This window comes from Toxorhynchites rutilus, unplaced genomic scaffold (assembly GCF_029784135.1).
Source record: "Toxorhynchites rutilus septentrionalis strain SRP unplaced genomic scaffold, ASM2978413v1 HiC_scaffold_181, whole genome shotgun sequence".
Taxonomy (NCBI): Eukaryota; Metazoa; Arthropoda; class Insecta; order Diptera; family Culicidae; genus Toxorhynchites; species Toxorhynchites rutilus.
The window spans coordinates 3,067-22,448 of record NW_026599742.1 but is presented as its reverse complement, the minus strand read 5'-3'; the positions used below and the strand labels follow the sequence as shown (position 1 = coordinate 22,448).

The following is a 19,382-nucleotide window of genomic DNA, read 5'->3' as shown; positions in this document are numbered from 1 at the left end:
TTCCTGCTTCCTGGTAGGCCCGAGAACTTTTGAGGCCTCCTAATCCTGTGGGAATCCTTGGCTTGAAGGTCATTTGCTTCATTTTCCTGGCTGAAGGTTATATTACTTGCTCTTTTCTTGTTGTTATAACCTTCAGTGAGCATTGTTATTCCATACACACAATGCTTGCTTTGATCGAATCAAAATGCAAGGAAAAAGCTTTCGGCCTACTTTTGCATCATTTTTCTTTCTGACATTATTATGTGTATGGTATGATTTTATATGGTGTAAAATGAAAAAAATACTATTGACGAAAAATGTAACGAAAACGTTTTTGGTTTTGTTCGGTATTTTTCAATTGTTCAATAGTTTGAAAAGTGTTCTAAAGGAAGGATATGTGTATTGTCAAATCAGAAAATTCGGCCGAAACCATTTGTGCCTCAGTAATTTATCTGCCAATGCTAAGGAAATATCCGGAATCGATGAACTTTTTGTGGCAAAACTCGCACTCGATTTTTTCCTCATCGGGGTGCACAAGCAAATGACGATCACTGTTGGAACAATGCTTATAATGTGGAATGTGCGTAACATCATTGAATGAAAAAGAAGAACATTAATTTCAACATTTACATATCTTTATTGAAATACCAACTATGTCGAGTTTTAATTGTCATAATACAACCGAAATAATCGCTCGTTATCCTTCCTCAGTGTATCGTGCATTTTACGAATTTCCTCCAAGCGGGTGGTTATGCTGGAGGTGGATGATTCAATCCATTGTAGAGAATTCATGTGAGCATTTAGTATCTTTCCAATCTGCACCGAAGGATCGCTCGGATCGGGGTATTTGTTCGACTCGTTTATATGTTCAATCACTTCCTTGAGATCCTCGGACATTTGTTTGAGCTGCGAGTCTAATGTTTCCGCCATTGAGTAAGTTTGGCCTCGTTCGATATCAACCTGAACGATTTTGGAAAGTTCCTCCTCGAGCGGTATAATACACTCCTCCAAATCGGTATGCTGAGCAGTGACGAATTCTAGCTCCTGCTCCATTGCATCTTACTCGGCCTTCACCTTCTCGACAGCCTCATTGAGGGCAACTATTTTTTCGCCATTGCCCAACAAAAGTTTATCCCAAGCGTTCACCTGGGTAGCTTGGTTAGTAAAAAGCTTCTCCTGTTCCTCCAACTCGAGCGTCCATTTGTTTATGAATTCTTCCAACTGACAGAAGTTCAGCTGTGTACCGGATACCGAAGATTACTGAGTTGTTTGCGTGGTCGTTGTCAAATTTGCCGCCGGCTGAGCTGCTGGATTTGAAGCGGTGAAACTTCCCAACGTTAATTGACCGGCTGCTGTAGATGCTGCTGTGACCGAAGTTGTAGCTGTAAGACCTGCACCGAAACTAAGTGTCGGAGCACTAAATGTGGTAGCAGCTGCAGCAGACGTGGTAGAGCCGGAACTCCGAATGTAGACGCGCCAAATCCGAAACCAGTACTGGCGGTCGTCACTGGATTGGTGGTGCCCATCGTTGGCGCAACGCTCGCAACCGGGTTACCGAAAGTAAAACTCATTTTGCTGCTAACAACAATTTTACGTGAGAAAACTGAACAGGACGAGACGCGAAACACGATGGAAGCAAAGGTAAACATATATTCTGACGTGACAGTTCTATAAACAATAATTTCCAATGTCGTTCTTTCATATCGTTTCCAGATAATGCAAGCTTTTAAAATTTAGGGTTCCCAGAAAGAATCAAACACACACAGACTTTATGAATGGCATTTGATTTATAACCAGATGGTGCAACGACTAAAATAATTATTTGAAATTCGTCTGAATTTTTCTCCAAATTTCACGGTTCAAGCTGGATGATTCGGATCAGGGCTAGTTATTTTCGAAGATAATAAATGTGATTGAATTTCATACATACACCTTTCACTTTCACTACAGTCATTTTCGGTGGATAATTTCAACCTATCGGGGGGTGAAGTGGAAACTAAATGCAAGTGATTGAAGAATCTTGAACGAGAATGAATGAATATTATACGAGAATATTATAATGACGAGAATTGGTAGAAGTTCTATTAAGTAAAAAGAAATTGTGAAGGATTCTAATTGAGCTTTTACAATTTCCTTTTACTATGAGCGTTCACTTATTAGGAAAACGTGAATGATTGAAAGTATTCATAACAATAAAAATCCATTCTGGGCGGGACGAAGTTAGGCGGGTCAGCTAGTGAACAATAAAATCCTGATGAAACGGTGAGTACAGATCGTTACCGACAACAAATGTAAAAAAGAGCGAATGTTGGAAAGTGTGAAAGTGGATGTGAGAAAGTGAGTAAAATGCTGAAAATAATAAACTGAGAATGTGAAAAAGTGGCAAAGTGCGAAAGTGAGAAAATAAGAATGAGATGAAGAGATGGGAATAAATTGAGAAAAAGAGAAAAAGATAAAAAGAGAAAGAGATAAAGAGAGAAAGATAAAGAGATAAAAAGATACAGAGATACAGAGATAAAGAGAGAAAGAGATAAATAGATAAAGAGATAAATGAGGTGAAGAGATAAGGCGAAAAGAGATAAAGAGATGAAGAGATGAATAGATGAAGAGATAAAGAGATATAGAGATAAAGAAATAAAGAGATAAAGTGATAAAGAGATAAAGAGATAAAGAAATAAAAAGATAAAAGGATAAAGAGATCAAAAGACCAAGAGATGAACAGATGAAGTGATTAAGAGATAGAGAGATGAAGAGACCGGAAAAGTTGAAGAGAAAGAGAAAAAGAGAGATTTGATTGTTTTGAAAACAAAAAAGCCGAATACAGCAGACAAAAAACCCTTCAAATGATATTTGCGTTTGGAGGGACTAGTGCAAATTATTATAATAAAACAAAATGGAATACATTTTTAAAGGTTTTATTTGAAATCAATCATATTTTTTCGACAATCAAGAATTGTTCTTGTTTAAGAATAGGGAAAAGCCTCTGTGAGTAGAACAATACAATATTCTTTCTCAGAAAGGCATAAAAACCCTATCATTTTTCGTTAAATGTTATTAAATTCAATTAAAAATTTAAATAGCAATGAATAAAAAATAAATTACTAAACCTAAAAACCTCAACGAGACTAAAAACTAAAAAACCTCAAAAAATCATCTAAAATCTTTATCTTTTTGAATAGGGAAAAGCCTCTGTGAGTAGAACAACGCAAATGTTCTCTCTCAAAAAGGCATAAAAACCCTATCATTGTTCGTAAAATGTTATATTTAATACAATTCCACTAAAACTACAATGCATTATAAAACATGATTTGATGGCTTTCATTTTGAAAAATTCAATTAAAAAATTGAATAATAATAAGTAAGTAATTAGTTAATAAACCCAAAAAATCATCTAAAAATATAACAGGAGCTTAAATAAACTCTACAACACGTAACAAAAACAAAACATCCTTAATTATTAATTCTAAAAATAATTGAAAACCGCCCTCGCCACCACGCCTATCATGCACAACAATAAGCTAAAACAGCAACAATTTAGGAGACTCACTCCTTTCGTTGCCTTCAGATTTTCATTCTCCTGTTTCAATTTTTCATTTTCGGCCCTAATATTCCAAAGACTTCTTTCAGCTTTCATCTTCCTGAATATGGCATCTTCGATTTCTGAAAAATTAGTTGGTTCCCAATCGAACACATCCTCGTCGTCAGCCCGAAGATATTCAATTTATTTTATGTTAAATAAAATGATAAAATGAAAAAAAAAATCCAATAAAAGTTCAACGGTATATAAGAAATAATGATCACCCCTAATGCCAACGTTTGCCGATTTGGTTAACACAAAGTTGAACAATGGTGTAAATCGTGCACAGAAGGTAGAAGGAATGATAGGGAAACAAAAGAAAAATAAATTTCTACTTGCCGCGGCTGTGTGGCGTGTGTGATGAATGTGTCTGATTTGGATCCTCAGCGCGCACCACTTTAAACTTCGCTCCACTCGCAAGCGCAACCGGTGAAAAAGAACACTATTATTCGATGTGAAAAAAACACCTTTGTTGGATCGATTAAAAACTTGTCCGATCTGCTTGCGAGTTGTCGAACCAATCCTAGGCTAGTTATTTTCGAAGATAATAAATGTGATTGAATTTCATACATACACCTCTCACTTTGACTACAGTCATTTTCGGTGGATTAATTTCAACCTATCGGGGGGTGAAGTGGAAACTAAATGCAAGTGATTGAAGAATCTTGAACGAGAATGAATGAATATTATACGAGAATATTATAATGACGAGATTTGGTAGAAGTTCTATTAAGTTTATAGTAAAAAGAAATTGTGAAGGATTCTAATTGAGCTTTTACAATTTCCTTTTACTATGAGCGTTCACTTATTAAGAAAACGTGAATGATTGAAAGTATTCATAACAATAAAAATCCATTCTGGGCGGGACGAAGTTAGGCGGGTCAGCTAGTGAACAATAAAATCCTGATGAAACGGTGAGTACAGATCGTTACCGACAACAAATGTAAAAAAGAGCGAATGTTGGAAAGTGTGAAAGTGGATGTGAGAAAGTGAGTAAAATGCTGAAAATAATAAACTGAGAATGTGAAAAAGTGGCAAAGTGCGAAAGTGAGAAAATAAGAATGAGATGAAGAAATGGGAATAAATTGAGAAAAAGAGAAAAAGATAAAAAGAGAAAGAGATAAAGAGAGAAAGATAAAGAGATAAAAAGATACAGAGATAAAAAGATACAGAAAGATAAAGAGATAAAAAGATACAGATAAATGAGGTGAAGAGATAAGGCGAAAAGAGATAAAGAGATGAAGAGATGAATAGATGAAGAGATAAAGAGATATAGAGATAAAGAAATAAAGAGATAAAGTGATAAAGAGATAAAGAGATAAAGAAATAAAAAGATAAAAGGATAAAGAGATCAAAAGACCAAGAGATGAACAGATGAAGTGATTAAGAGATAGAGAGATGAAGAGACCGGAAAAGTTGAAGAGAAAGAGAAAAAGAGAGATTTGATTGTTTTGAAAACAAAAAAGCCGAATACAGCAGACAAAAAACCCTTCAAATGATATTTGCGTTTGGAGGGACTAGTGCAAATTATTATAATAAAACAAAATGGAATACATTTTTAAAGGTTTTATTTGAAATCAATCATATTTTTTCGACAATCAAGAATTGTTCTTGTTTAAGAATAGGGAAAAGCCTCTGTGAGTAGAACAATACAATATTCTTTCTCAGAAAGGCATAAAAACCCTATCATTTTTCGTTAAATGTTATTAAATTCAATTAAAAATTTAAATAGCAATGAATAAAAAATAAATTACTAAACCTAAAAACCTCAACGAGACTAAAAACTAAAAAACCTCAAAAAATCATCTAAAATCTTTATCTTTTTGAATAGGGAAAAGCCTCTGTGAGTAGAACAACGCAAATGTTCTCTCTCAAAAAGGCATAAAAACCCTATCATTGTTCGTAAAATGTTATATTTAATACAATTCCACTAAAACTACAATGCATTATAAAACATGATTTGATGGCTTTCATTTTGAAAAATTCAATTAAAAAATTGAATAATAATAAGTAAGTAATTAGTTAATAAACCCAAAAAATCATCTAAAAATATAACAGGAGCTTAAATAAACTCTACAACACGTAACAAAAACAAAACATCCTTAATTATTAATTCTAAAAATAATTGAAAACCGCCCTCGCCACCACGCCTATCATGCACAACAATAAGCTAAAACAGCAACAATTTAGGAGACTCACTCCTTTCGTTGCCTTCAGCTTTTCATTCTCCTGTTTCAATTTTTCATTTTCGGCCCTAATATTCCAAAGACTTCTTTCAGCTTTCATCTTCCTGAATATGGCATCTTCGATTTCTGAAAAATTAGTTGGTTCCCAATCGAACACATCCTCGTCGTCAGCCCGAAGATATGTGTCATTGGGAACCAACGGCGGCGGCCTTTCATTCTCGATAAAATCCATGTTCGAATTAGGAATGCTCCAAAACCATACCTGGGGTCTATCGCTCGGCACAAGTGGTGGCGGAATTTCATCTTCGATCCAATCCACATCTGGATAGATGTACTTCTCATTGTGGGCTGGTTCGACTGGAAAGCGATCTTTTTTTGGTCCACCTCCATCTCTTCCTGCTTCCTGGTAGGCCCGAGAACTTTTGAGGCCTCCTAATCCTGTGGGAATCCTTGGCTTGAAGGTCATTTGCTTCATTTTCCTGGCTGAAGGTTATATTACTTGCTCTTTTCTTGTTGTTATAACCTTCAGTGAGCATTGTTATTCCATACACACAATGCTTGCTTTGATCGAATCAAAATGCAAGGAAAAAGCTTTCGGCCTACGTTTGCATCATTTTTCTTTCTGACATTATTATGTGTATGGTATGATTTTATATGGTGTAAAATGAAAAAATACTATTGACGAAAAATGTAACGAAAACGTTTTTGGTTTTGTTCGGTATTTTTCAATTGTTCAATAGTTTGAAAAGTGTTCTAAAGGAAGGATATGTGTATTGTCAAATCAGAAAATTCGGCCGAAACCATTTGTGCCTCAGTAATTTATCTGCCAATGCTAAGGAAATATCCGGAATCGATGAACTTTTTGTGGCAAAACTCGCACTCGATTTTTTCCTCATCGGGGTGCACAAGCAAATGACGATCACTGTTGGAACAATGCTTATAATGTGGAATGTGCGTAACATCATTGAATGAAAAAGAAGAACATTAATTTCAACATTTACATATCTTTATTGAAATACCAACTATGTCGAGTTTTAATTGTCATAATACAACCGAAATAATCGCTCGTTATCCTTTCTCAGTGTATCGTGCATTTTACCAATTTCCTCCAAACGGGTGGTTATGCTGGAGGTGGATGATTCAATCCATTGTAGAGAATTCATGTGAGCATTTAGTATCTTTCCAATCTGCACCGCTCGGATCGGAGTATTTGTTTGACTCGTTTATATGTTCAATCACTTCCTTGAGATCCTCGGACATTTGTTTGAGCTGCGAGTCTAATGTTTCCGCCATTGAGTAAGTTTGGCCTCGTTCGATATCAACCTGAACGATTTTGGAAAGTTCCTCCTCGAGCGGTATAATACACTCCTCCAAATCGGTATGCTGAGCAGTGACGAATTCTAGCTCCTGCTCCATTGCATCTTACTCGGCCTTCACCTTCTCGACAGCCTCATTGAGGGCAACTATTTTTTCGCCATTGCCCAACAAAAGTTTATCCCAAGCGTTCACCTGGGTAGCTTGGTTAGTAAAAAGCTTCTCCTGTTCCTCCAACTCGAGCGTCCATTTGTTTATGAATTCTTCCAACTGACAGAAGTTCAGCTGTGTACCGGATACCGAAGATGACTGAGTTGTTTGCGTGGTCGTTGTCAAATTTGCCGCCGGCTGAGCTGCTGGATTTGAAACGGTGAAACTTCCCAACGTTAATTGACCGGCTGCTGTGACCGAAGTTGTAGCTGTAAAACCTGCACCGAAACTAAGTGTCGGAGCACTAGATGAGGTAGCAGCTGCAGCAGACGTGGTAGAGCCGGAACTCCGAATGTAGACGCGCCAAATCCGAAACCAGTACTGGCGGTCGTCACTGGATTGGTGGTGCCCATCGTTGGCGCAACGCTCGCAACCGGGTTACCGAAAGTAAAACTCATTTTGCTGCTAACAACAATTTTACGTGAGAAAACTGAACAGGACGAGACGCGAAACACGATGGAAGCAAAGGTAAACATATATTCTGACGTGACAGTTCTATAAACAATAATTTCCAATGTCGTTCTTTCATATCGTTTCCAGATAATGCAAGCTTTTTAAATTTAGGGTTCCCAGAAAGAATCAAATCACAGACTTTATGAATGGCATTTGATTTATAACCAGATGGTGCAACGACTAAAATAATTATTTGAAATTCGTCTGAATTTTTCTCCAAATTTCACGGTTCAAGCTGGATGATTCGGATCAGGGCTAGTTATTTTCGAAGATAATAAATGTGATTGAATTTCATACATACACCTTTCACTTTCACTACAGTCATTTTCGGTGGATTAATTTCAACCTATCGGGGGGTGAAGTGGAAACTAAATGCAAGTGATTGAAGAATCTTGAACGAGAATGAATGAATATTATACGAGAATATTATAATGACGAGAATTGGTAGAAGTTCTATTAAGTAAAAAGAAATTGTGAAGGATTCTAATTGAGCTTTTACAATTTCCTTTTACTATGAGCGTTCACTTATTAGGAAAACGTGAATGATTGAAAGTATTCATAACAATAAAAATCCATTCTGGGCGGGACGAAGTTAGGCGGGTCAGCTAGTGAACAATAAAATCCTGATGAAACGGTGAGTACAGATCGTTACCGACAACAAATGTAAAAAAGAGCGAATGTTGGAAAGTGTGAAAGTGGATGTGAGAAAGTGAGTAAAATGCTGAAAATAATAAACTGAGAATGTGAAAAAGTGGCAAAGTGCGAAAGTGAGAAAATAAGAATGAGATGAAGAGATGGGAATAAATTGAGAAAAAGAGAAAAAGATAAAAAGAGAAAGAGATAAAGAGAGAAAGATAAAGAGATAAAAAGATACAGAGATACAGAGATAAAGAGAGAAAGAGATAAATAGATAAAGAGATAAATGAGGTGAAGAGATAAGGCGAAAAGAGATAAAGAGATGAAGAGATGAATAGATGAAGAGATAAAGAGATATAGAGATGAAGAAATAAAGAGATAAAGTGATAAAGAGATAAAGAGATAAAGAAATAAAAAGATAAAAGGATAAAGAGATCAAAAGACCAAGAGATGAACAGATGAAGTGATTAAGAGATAGAGAGATGAAGAGACCGGAAAAGTTGAAGAGAAAGAGAAAAAGAGAGATTTGATTGTTTTGAAAACAAAAAAGCCGAATACAGCAGACAAAAAACCCTTCAAATGATATTTGCGTTTGGAGGGACTAGTGCAAATTATTATAATAAAACAAAATGGAATACATTTTTAAAGGTTTTATTTGAAATCAATCATATTTTTTCGACAATCAAGAATTGTTCTTGTTTAAGAATAGGGAAAAGCCTCTGTGAGTAGAACAATACAATATTCTTTCTCAGAAAGGCATAAAAACCCTATCATTTTTCGTTAAATGTTATTAAATTCAATTAAAAATTTAAATAGCAATGAATAAAAAATAAATTACTAAACCTAAAAACCTCAACGAGACTAAAAACTAAAAAACCTCAAAAAATCATCTAAAATCTTTATCTTTTTGAATAGGGAAAAGCCTCTGTGAGTAGAACAACGCAAATGTTCTCTCTCAAAAAGGCATAAAAACCCTATCATTGTTCGTAAAATGTTATATTTAATACAATTCCACTAAAACTACAATGCATTATAAAACATGATTTGATGGCTTTCATTTTGAAAAATTCAATTAAAAAATTGAATAATAATAAGTAAGTAATTAGTTAATAAACCCAAAAAATCATCTAAAAATATAACAGGAGCTTAAATAAACTCTACAACACGTAACAAAAACAAAACATCCTTAATTATTAATTCTAAAAATAATTGAAAACCGCCCTCGCCACCACGCCTATCATGCACAACAATAAGCTAAAACAGCAACAATTTAGGAGACTCACTCCTTTCGTTGCCTTCAGATTTTCATTCTCCTGTTTCAATTTTTCATTTTCGGCCCTAATATTCCAAAGACTTCTTTCAGCTTTCATCTTCCTGAATATGGCATCTTCGATTTCTGAAAAATTAGTTGGTTCCCAATCGAACACATCCTCGTCGTCAGCCCGAAGATATTCAATTTATTTTATGTTAAATAAAATGATAAAATGAAAAAAAAAATCCAATAAAAGTTCAACGGTATATAAGAAATAATGATCACCCCTAATGCCAACGTTTGCCGATTTGGTTAACACAAAGTTGAACAATGGTGTAAATCGTGCACAGAAGGTAGAAGGAATGATAGGGAAACAAAAGAAAAATAAATTTCTACTTGCCGCGGCTGTGTGGCGTGTGTGATGAATGTGTCTGATTTGGATCCTCAGCGCGCACCACTTTAAACTTCGCTCCACTCGCAAGCGCAACCGGTGAAAAAGAACACTATTATTCGATGTGAAAAAAACACCTTTGTTGGATCGATTAAAAACTTGTCCGATCTGCTTGCGAGTTGTCGAACCAATCCTAGGCTAGTTATTTTCGAAGATAATAAATGTGATTGAATTTCATACATACACCTCTCACTTTCACTACAGTCATTTTCGGTGGATTAATTTCAACCTATCGGGGGGTGAAGTGGAAACTAAATGCAAGTGATTGAAGAATCTTGAACGAGAATGAATGAATATTATACGAGAATATTATAATGACGAGATTTGGTAGAAGTTCTATTAAGTTTATAGTAAAAAGAAATTGTGAAGGATTCTAATTGAGCTTTTACAATTTCCTTTTACTATGAGCGTTCACTTATTAAGAAAACGTGAATGATTGAAAGTATTCATAACAATAAAAATCCATTCTGGGCGGGACGAAGTTAGGCGGGTCAGCTAGTGAACAATAAAATCCTGATGAAACGGTGAGTACAGATCGTTACCGACAACAAATGTAAAAAAGAGCGAATGTTGGAAAGTGTGAAAGTGGATGTGAGAAAGTGAGTAAAATGCTGAAAATAATAAACTGAGAATGTGAAAAAGTGGCAAAGTGCGAAAGTGAGAAAATAAGAATGAGATGAAGAAATGGGAATAAATTGAGAAAAAGAGAAAAAGATAAAAAGAGAAAGAGATAAAGAGAGAAAGATAAAGAGATAAAAAGATACAGAGATACAGAGATAAAGAGAGAAAGAGATAAATAGATAAAGAGATAAATGAGGTGAAGAGATAAGGCGAAAAGAGATAAAGAGATGAAGAGATGAATAGATGAAGAGATAAAGAGATATAGAGATAAAGAAATAAAGAGATAAAGTGATAAAGAGATAAAGAGATAAAGAAATAAAAAGATAAAAGGATAAAGAGATCAAAAGACCAAGAGATGAACAGATGAAGTGATTAAGAGATAGAGAGATGAAGAGACCGGAAAAGTTGAAGAGAAAGAGAAAAAGAGAGATTTGATTGTTTTGAAAACAAAAAAGCCGAATACAGCAGACAAAAAACCCTTCAAATGATATTTGCGTTTGGAGGGACTAGTGCAAATTATTATAATAAAACAAAATGGAATACATTTTTAATGGTTTTATTTGAAATCAATCATATTTTTTCGACAATCAAGAATTGTTCTTGTTTAAGAATAGGGAAAAGCCTCTGTGAGTAGAACAATACAATATTCTTTCTCAGAAAGGCATAAAAACCCTATCATTTTTCGTTAAATGTTATTAAATTCAATTAAAAATTTAAATAGCAATGAATAAAAAATAAATTACTAAACCTAAAAACCTCAACGAGACTAAAAACTAAAAAACCTCAAAAAATCATCTAAAATCTTTATCTTTTTGAATAGGGAAAAGCCTCTGTGAGTAGAACGCAAATGTTCTCTCTCAAAAAGGCATAAAAACCCTATCATTGTTCGTAAAATGTTATATTTAATACAATTCCACTAAAACTACAATGCATTATAAAACATGATTTGATGGCTTTCATTTTGAAAAATTCAATTAAAAAATTGAATAATAATAAGTAAGTAATTAGTTAATAAACCCAAAAAATCATCTAAAAATATAACAGGAGCTTAAATAAACTCTACAACACGTAACAAAAACAAAACATCCTTAATTATTAATTCTAAAAATAATTGAAAACCGCCCTCGCCACCACGCCTATCATGCACAACAATAAGCTAAAACAGCAACAATTTAGGAGACTCACTCCTTTCGTTGCCTTCAGCTTTTCATTCTCCTGTTTCAATTTTTCATTTTCGGCCCTAATATTCCAAAGACTTCTTTCAGCTTTCATCTTCCTGAATATGGCATCTTCGATTTCTGAAAAATTAGTTGGTTCCCAATCGAACACATCCTCGTCGTCAGCCCGAAGATATGTGTCATTGGGAACCAACGGCGGCGGCCTTTCATTCTCGATAAAATCCATGTTCGAATGAGCAATGCTCCAAAACCATACCTGGGGTCTATCGCTCGGCACAAGTGGTGGCGGAATTTCATCTTCGATCCAATCCACATCTGGATAGATGTACTTCTCATTGTGGGCTGGTTCGACTGGAAAGCGATCTTTTTTTGGTCCACCTCCATCTCTTCCTGCTTCCTGGTAGGCCCGAGAACTTTTGAGGCCTCCTAATCCTGTGGGAATCCTTGGCTTGAAGGTCATTTGCTTCATTTTCCTGGCTGAAGGTTATATTACTTGCTCTTTTCTTGTTGTTATAACCTTCAGTGAGCATTGTTATTCCATACACACAATGCTTGCTTTGATCGAATCAAAATGCAAGGAAAAAGCTTTCGGCCTACTTTTGCATCATTTTTCTTTCTGACATTATTATGTGTATGGTATGATTTTATATGGTGTAAAATGAAAAAATACTATTGACGAAAAATGTAACGAAAACGTTTTTGGTTTTGTTCGGTATTTTTCAATTGTTCAATAGTTTGAAAAGTGTTCTAAAGGAAGGATATGTGTATTGTCAAATCAGAAAATTCGGCCGAAACCATTTGTGCCTCAGTAATTTATCTGCCAATGCTAAGGAAATATCCGGAATCGATGAACTTTTTGTGGCAAAACTCGCACTCGATTTTTTCCTCATCGGGGTGCACAAGCAAATGACGATCACTGTTGGAACAATGCTTATAATGTGGAATGTGCGTAACATCATTGAATGAAAAAGAAGAACATTAATTTCAACATTTACATATCTTTATTGAAATACCAACTATGTCGAGTTTTAATTGTCATAATACAACCGAAATAATCGCTCGTTATCCTTTCTCAGTGTATCGTGCATTTTACCAATTTCCTCCAAACGGGTGGTTATGCTGGAGGTGGATGATTCAATCCATTGTAGAGAATTCATGTGAGCATTTAGTATCTTTCCAATCTGCACCGCTCGGATCGGAGTATTTGTTTGACTCGTTTATATGTTCAATCACTTCCTTGAGATCCTCGGACATTTGTTTGAGCTGCGAGTCTAATGTTTCCGCCATTGAGTAAGTTTGGCCTCGTTCGATATCAACCTGAACGATTTTGGAAAGTTCCTCCTCGAGCGGTATAATACACTCCTCCAAATCGGTATGCTGAGCAGTGACGAATTCTAGCTCCTGCTCCATTGCATCTTACTCGGCCTTCACCTTCTCGACAGCCTCATTGAGGGCAACTATTTTTTCGCCATTGCCCAACAAAAGTTTATCCCAAGCGTTCACCTGGGTAGCTTGGTTAGTAAAAAGCTTCTCCTGTTCCTCCAACTCGAGCGTCCATTTGTTTATGAATTCTTCCAACTGACAGAAGTTCAGCTGTGTACCGGATACCGAAGATGACTGAGTTGTTTGCGTGGTCGTTGTCAAATTTGCCGCCGGCTGAGCTGCTGGATTTGAAACGGTGAAACTTCCCAACGTTAATTGACCGGCTGCTGTGACCGAAGTTGTAGCTGTAAAACCTGCACCGAAACTAAGTGTCGGAGCACTAGATGAGGTAGCAGCTGCAGCAGACGTGGTAGAGCCGGAACTCCGAATGTAGACGCGCCAAATCCGAAACCAGTACTGGCGGTCGTCACTGGATTGGTGGTGCCCATCGTTGGCGCAACGCTCGCAACCGGGTTACCGAAAGTAAAACTCATTTTGCTGCTAACAACAATTTTACGTGAGAAAACTGAACAGGACGAGACGCGAAACACGATGGAAGCAAAGGTAAACATATATTCTGACGTGACAGTTCTATAAACAATAATTTCCAATGTCGTTCTTTCATATCGTTTCCAGATAATGCAAGCTTTTTAAATTTAGGGTTCCCAGAAAGAATCAAATCACAGACTTTATGAATGGCATTTGATTTATAACCAGATGGTGCAACGACTAAAATAATTATTTGAAATTCGTCTGAATTTTTCTCCAAATTTCACGGTTCAAGCTGGATGATTCGGATCAGGGCTAGTTATTTTCGAAGATAATAAATGTGATTGAATTTCATACATACACCTTTCACTTTCACTACAGTCATTTTCGGTGGATTAATTTCAACCTATCGGGGGGTGAAGTGGAAACTAAATGCAAGTGATTGAAGAATCTTGAACGAGAATGAATGAATATTATACGAGAATATTATAATGACGAGAATTGGTAGAAGTTCTATTAAGTAAAAAGAAATTGTGAAGGATTCTAATTGAGCTTTTACAATTTCCTTTTACTATGAGCGTTCACTTATTAGGAAAACGTGAATGATTGAAAGTATTCATAACAATAAAAATCCATTCTGGGCGGGACGAAGTTAGGCGGGTCAGCTAGTGAACAATAAAATCCTGATGAAACGGTGAGTACAGATCGTTACCGACAACAAATGTAAAAAAGAGCGAATGTTGGAAAGTGTGAAAGTGGATGTGAGAAAGTGAGTAAAATGCTGAAAATAATAAACTGAGAATGTGAAAAAGTGGCAAAGTGCGAAAGTGAGAAAATAAGAATGAGATGAAGAGATGGGAATAAATTGAGAAAAAGAGAAAAAGATAAAAAGAGAAAGAGATAAAGAGAGAAAGATAAAGAGATAAAAAGATACAGAGATACAGAGATAAAGAGAGAAAGAGATAAATAGATAAAGAGATAAATGAGGTGAAGAGATAAGGCGAAAAGAGATAAAGAGATGAAGAGATGAATAGATGAAGAGATAAAGAGATATAGAGATGAAGAAATAAAGAGATAAAGTGATAAAGAGATAAAGAGATAAAGAAATAAAAAGATAAAAGGATAAAGAGATCAAAAGACCAAGAGATGAACAGATGAAGTGATTAAGAGATAGAGAGATGAAGAGACCGGAAAAGTTGAAGAGAAAGAGAAAAAGAGAGATTTGATTGTTTTGAAAACAAAAAAGCCGAATACAGCAGACAAAAAACCCTTCAAATGATATTTGCGTTTGGAGGGACTAGTGCAAATTATTATAATAAAACAAAATGGAATACATTTTTAAAGGTTTTATTTGAAATCAATCATATTTTTTCGACAATCAAGAATTGTTCTTGTTTAAGAATAGGGAAAAGCCTCTGTGAGTAGAACAATACAATATTCTTTCTCAGAAAGGCATAAAAACCCTATCATTTTTCGTTAAATGTTATTAAATTCAATTAAAAATTTAAATAGCAATGAATAAAAAATAAATTACTAAACCTAAAAACCTCAACGAGACTAAAAACTAAAAAACCTCAAAAAATCATCTAAAATCTTTATCTTTTTGAATAGGGAAAAGCCTCTGTGAGTAGAACAACGCAAATGTTCTCTCTCAAAAAGGCATAAAAACCCTATCATTGTTCGTAAAATGTTATATTTAATACAATTCCACTAAAACTACAATGCATTATAAAACATGATTTGATGGCTTTCATTTTGAAAAATTCAATTAAAAAATTGAATAATAATAAGTAAGTAATTAGTTAATAAACCCAAAAAATCATCTAAAAATATAACAGGAGCTTAAATAAACTCTACAACACGTAACAAAAACAAAACATCCTTAATTATTAATTCTAAAAATAATTGAAAACCGCCCTCGCCACCACGCCTATCATGCACAACAATAAGCTAAAACAGCAACAATTTAGGAGACTCACTCCTTTCGTTGCCTTCAGATTTTCATTCTCCTGTTTCAATTTTTCATTTTCGGCCCTAATATTCCAAAGACTTCTTTCAGCTTTCATCTTCCTGAATATGGCATCTTCGATTTCTGAAAAATTAGTTGGTTCCCAATCGAACACATCCTCGTCGTCAGCCCGAAGATATTCAATTTATTTTATGTTAAATAAAATGATAAAATGAAAAAAAAAATCCAATAAAAGTTCAACGGTATATAAGAAATAATGATCACCCCTAATGCCAACGTTTGCCGATTTGGTTAACACAAAGTTGAACAATGGTGTAAATCGTGCACAGAAGGTAGAAGGAATGATAGGGAAACAAAAGAAAAATAAATTTCTACTTGCCGCGGCTGTGTGGCGTGTGTGATGAATGTGTCTGATTTGGATCCTCAGCGCGCACCACTTTAAACTTCGCTCCACTCGCAAGCGCAACCGGTGAAAAAGAACACTATTATTCGATGTGAAAAAAACACCTTTGTTGGATCGATTAAAAACTTGTCCGATCTGCTTGCGAGTTGTCGAACCAATCCTAGGCTAGTTATTTTCGAAGATAATAAATGTGATTGAATTTCATACATACACCTCTCACTTTCACTACAGTCATTTTCGGTGGATTAATTTCAACCTATCGGGGGGTGAAGTGGAAACTAAATGCAAGTGATTGAAGAATCTTGAACGAGAATGAATGAATATTATACGAGAATATTATAATGACGAGATTTGGTAGAAGTTCTATTAAGTTTATAGTAAAAAGAAATTGTGAAGGATTCTAATTGAGCTTTTACAATTTCCTTTTACTATGAGCGTTCACTTATTAAGAAAACGTGAATGATTGAAAGTATTCATAACAATAAAAATCCATTCTGGGCGGGACGAAGTTAGGCGGGTCAGCTAGTGAACAATAAAATCCTGATGAAACGGTGAGTACAGATCGTTACCGACAACAAATGTAAAAAAGAGCGAATGTTGGAAAGTGTGAAAGTGGATGTGAGAAAGTGAGTAAAATGCTGAAAATAATAAACTGAGAATGTGAAAAAGTGGCAAAGTGCGAAAGTGAGAAAATAAGAATGAGATGAAGAAATGGGAATAAATTGAGAAAAAGAGAAAAAGATAAAAAGAGAAAGAGATAAAGAGAGAAAGATAAAGAGATAAAAAGATACAGAGATACAGAGATAAAGAGAGAAAGAGATAAATAGATAAAGAGATAAATGAGGTGAAGAGATAAGGCGAAAAGAGATAAAGAGATGAAGAGATGAATAGATGAAGAGATAAAGAGATATAGAGATAAAGAAATAAAGAGATAAAGTGATAAAGAGATAAAGAGATAAAGAAATAAAAAGATAAAAGGATAAAGAGATCAAAAGACCAAGAGATGAACAGATGAAGTGATTAAGAGATAGAGAGATGAAGAGACCGGAAAAGTTGAAGAGAAAGAGAAAAAGAGAGATTTGATTGTTTTGAAAACAAAAAAGCCGAATACAGCAGACAAAAAACCCTTCAAATGATATTTGCGTTTGGAGGGACTAGTGCAAATTATTATAATAAAACAAAATGGAATACATTTTTAATGGTTTTATTTGAAATCAATCATATTTTTTCGACAATCAAGAATTGTTCTTGTTTAAGAATAGGGAAAAGCCTCTGTGAGTAGAACAATACAATATTCTTTCTCAGAAAGGCATAAAAACCCTATCATTTTTCGTTAAATGTTATTAAATTCAATTAAAAATTTAAATAGCAATGAATAAAAAATAAATTACTAAACCTAAAAACCTCAACGAGACTAAAAACTAAAAAACCTCAAAAAATCATCTAAAATCTTTATCTTTTTGAATAGGGAAAAGCCTCTGTGAGTAGAACGCAAATGTTCTCTCTCAAAAAGGCATAAAAACCCTATCATTGTTCGTAAAATGTTATATTTAATACAATTCCACTAAAACTACAATGCATTATAAAACATGATTTGATGGCTTTCATTTTGAAAAATTCAATTAAAAAATTGAATAATAATAAGTAAGTAATTAGTTAATAAACCCAAAAAATCATCTAAAAATATAACAGGAGCTTAAATAAACTCTACAACACGTAACAAAAACAAAACATCCTTAATTATTAATTCTAAAAATAATTGAAAACCGCCCTCGCCACCACGCCTATCATGCACAACAATAAGCTAAAACAGCAACAATTTAGGAGACTCACTCCTTTCGTTGCCTTCAGCTTTTCATTCTCCTGTTTCAATTTTTCATTTTCGGCCCTAATATTCCAAAGACTTCTTTCAGCTTTCATCTTCCTGAATATGGCATCTTCGATTTCTGAAAAATTAGTTGGTTCCCAATCGAACACATCCTCGTCGTCAGCCCGAAGATATGTGTCATTGGGAACCAACGGCGGCGGCCTTTCATTCTCGATAAAATCCATGTTCGAATGAGCAATGCTCCAAAACCATACCTGGGGTCTATCGCTCGGCACAAGTGGTGGCGGAATTTCATCTTCGATCCAATCCACATCTGGATAGATGTACTTCTCATTGTGGGCTGGTTCGACTGGAAAGCGATCTTTTTTTGGTCCACCTCCATCTCTTCCTGCTTCCTGGTAGGCCCGAGAACTTTTGAGGCCTCCTAATCCTGTGGGAATCCTTGGCTTGAAGGTCATTTGCTTCATTTTCCTGGCTGAAGGTTATATTACTTGCTCTTTTCTTGTTGTTATAACCTTCAGTGAGCATTGTTACTCCATACACACAATGCTTGCTTTGATCGAATCAAAATGCAAGGAAAAAGCTTTCGGCCTACTTTTGCATCATTTTTCTTTCTGACATTATTATGTGTATGGTATGATTTTATATGGTGTAAAATGAAAAAATACTATTGACGAAAAATGTAACGAAAACGTTTTTGGTTTTGTTCGGTATTTTTCAATTGTTCAATAGTTTGAAAAGTGTTCTAAAGGAAGGATATGTGTATTGTCAAATCAGAAAATTCGGCCGAAACCATTTGTGCCTCAGTAATTTATCTGCCAATGCTAAGGAAATATCCGGAATCGATGAACTTTTTGTGGCAAAACTCGCACTCGATTTTTTCCTCATCGGGGTGCACAAGCAAATGACGATCACTGTTGGAACAATGCTTATAATGTGGAATGTGCGTAACATCATTGAATGAAAAAGAAGAACATTAATTTCAACATTTACATATCTTTATTGAAATACCAACTATGTCGAGTTTTAATTGTCATAATACAACCGAAATAATCGCTCGTTATCCTTTCTCAGTGTATCGTGCATTTTACCAATTTCCTCCAAACGGGTGGTTATGCTGAAGGTGGATGATTCAATCCATTGTAGAGAATTCATGTGAGCATTTAGTATCTTTCCAATCTGCACCGCTCGGATCGGAGTATTTGTTTGACTCGTTTATATGTTCAATCACTTCCTTGAGATCCTCGGACATTTGTTTGAGCTGCGAGTCTAATGTTTCCGCCATTGAGTAAGTTTGGCCTCGTTCGATATCAACCTGAACGATTTTGGAAAGTTCCTCCTCGAGCGGTATAATACACTCCTCCAAATCGGTATGCTGAGCAGTGACGAATTCTAGCTCCTGCTCCATTGCATC

The 19,382-nt window shown here is 35.1% G+C and overlaps 1 protein-coding gene across 1 annotated transcript; it reads right to left on the bottom strand.

Moving 5' to 3' along the window:
* Positions 1-642: 642 nt before the first annotated feature.
* Positions 643-1,590, bottom strand: LOC129781712 (nuclear pore glycoprotein p62-like). The gene has a single exon (XM_055789282.1). The coding sequence runs from the start codon at positions 1,030-1,032 to the stop codon at positions 643-645; it is 390 nt and encodes a 129-aa protein (XP_055645257.1). The 5' UTR covers positions 1,033-1,590.
* Between the last annotated feature and the right edge of the window lie 17,792 nt (positions 1,591-19,382).

Coding starts and splice junctions, on each gene's coding strand:
- LOC129781712 (XM_055789282.1), bottom strand. CDS start 1,032: ATGGAGCAGGAGCTAGAATTCGTCACTGCTCAGCATACCGATTTGGAG.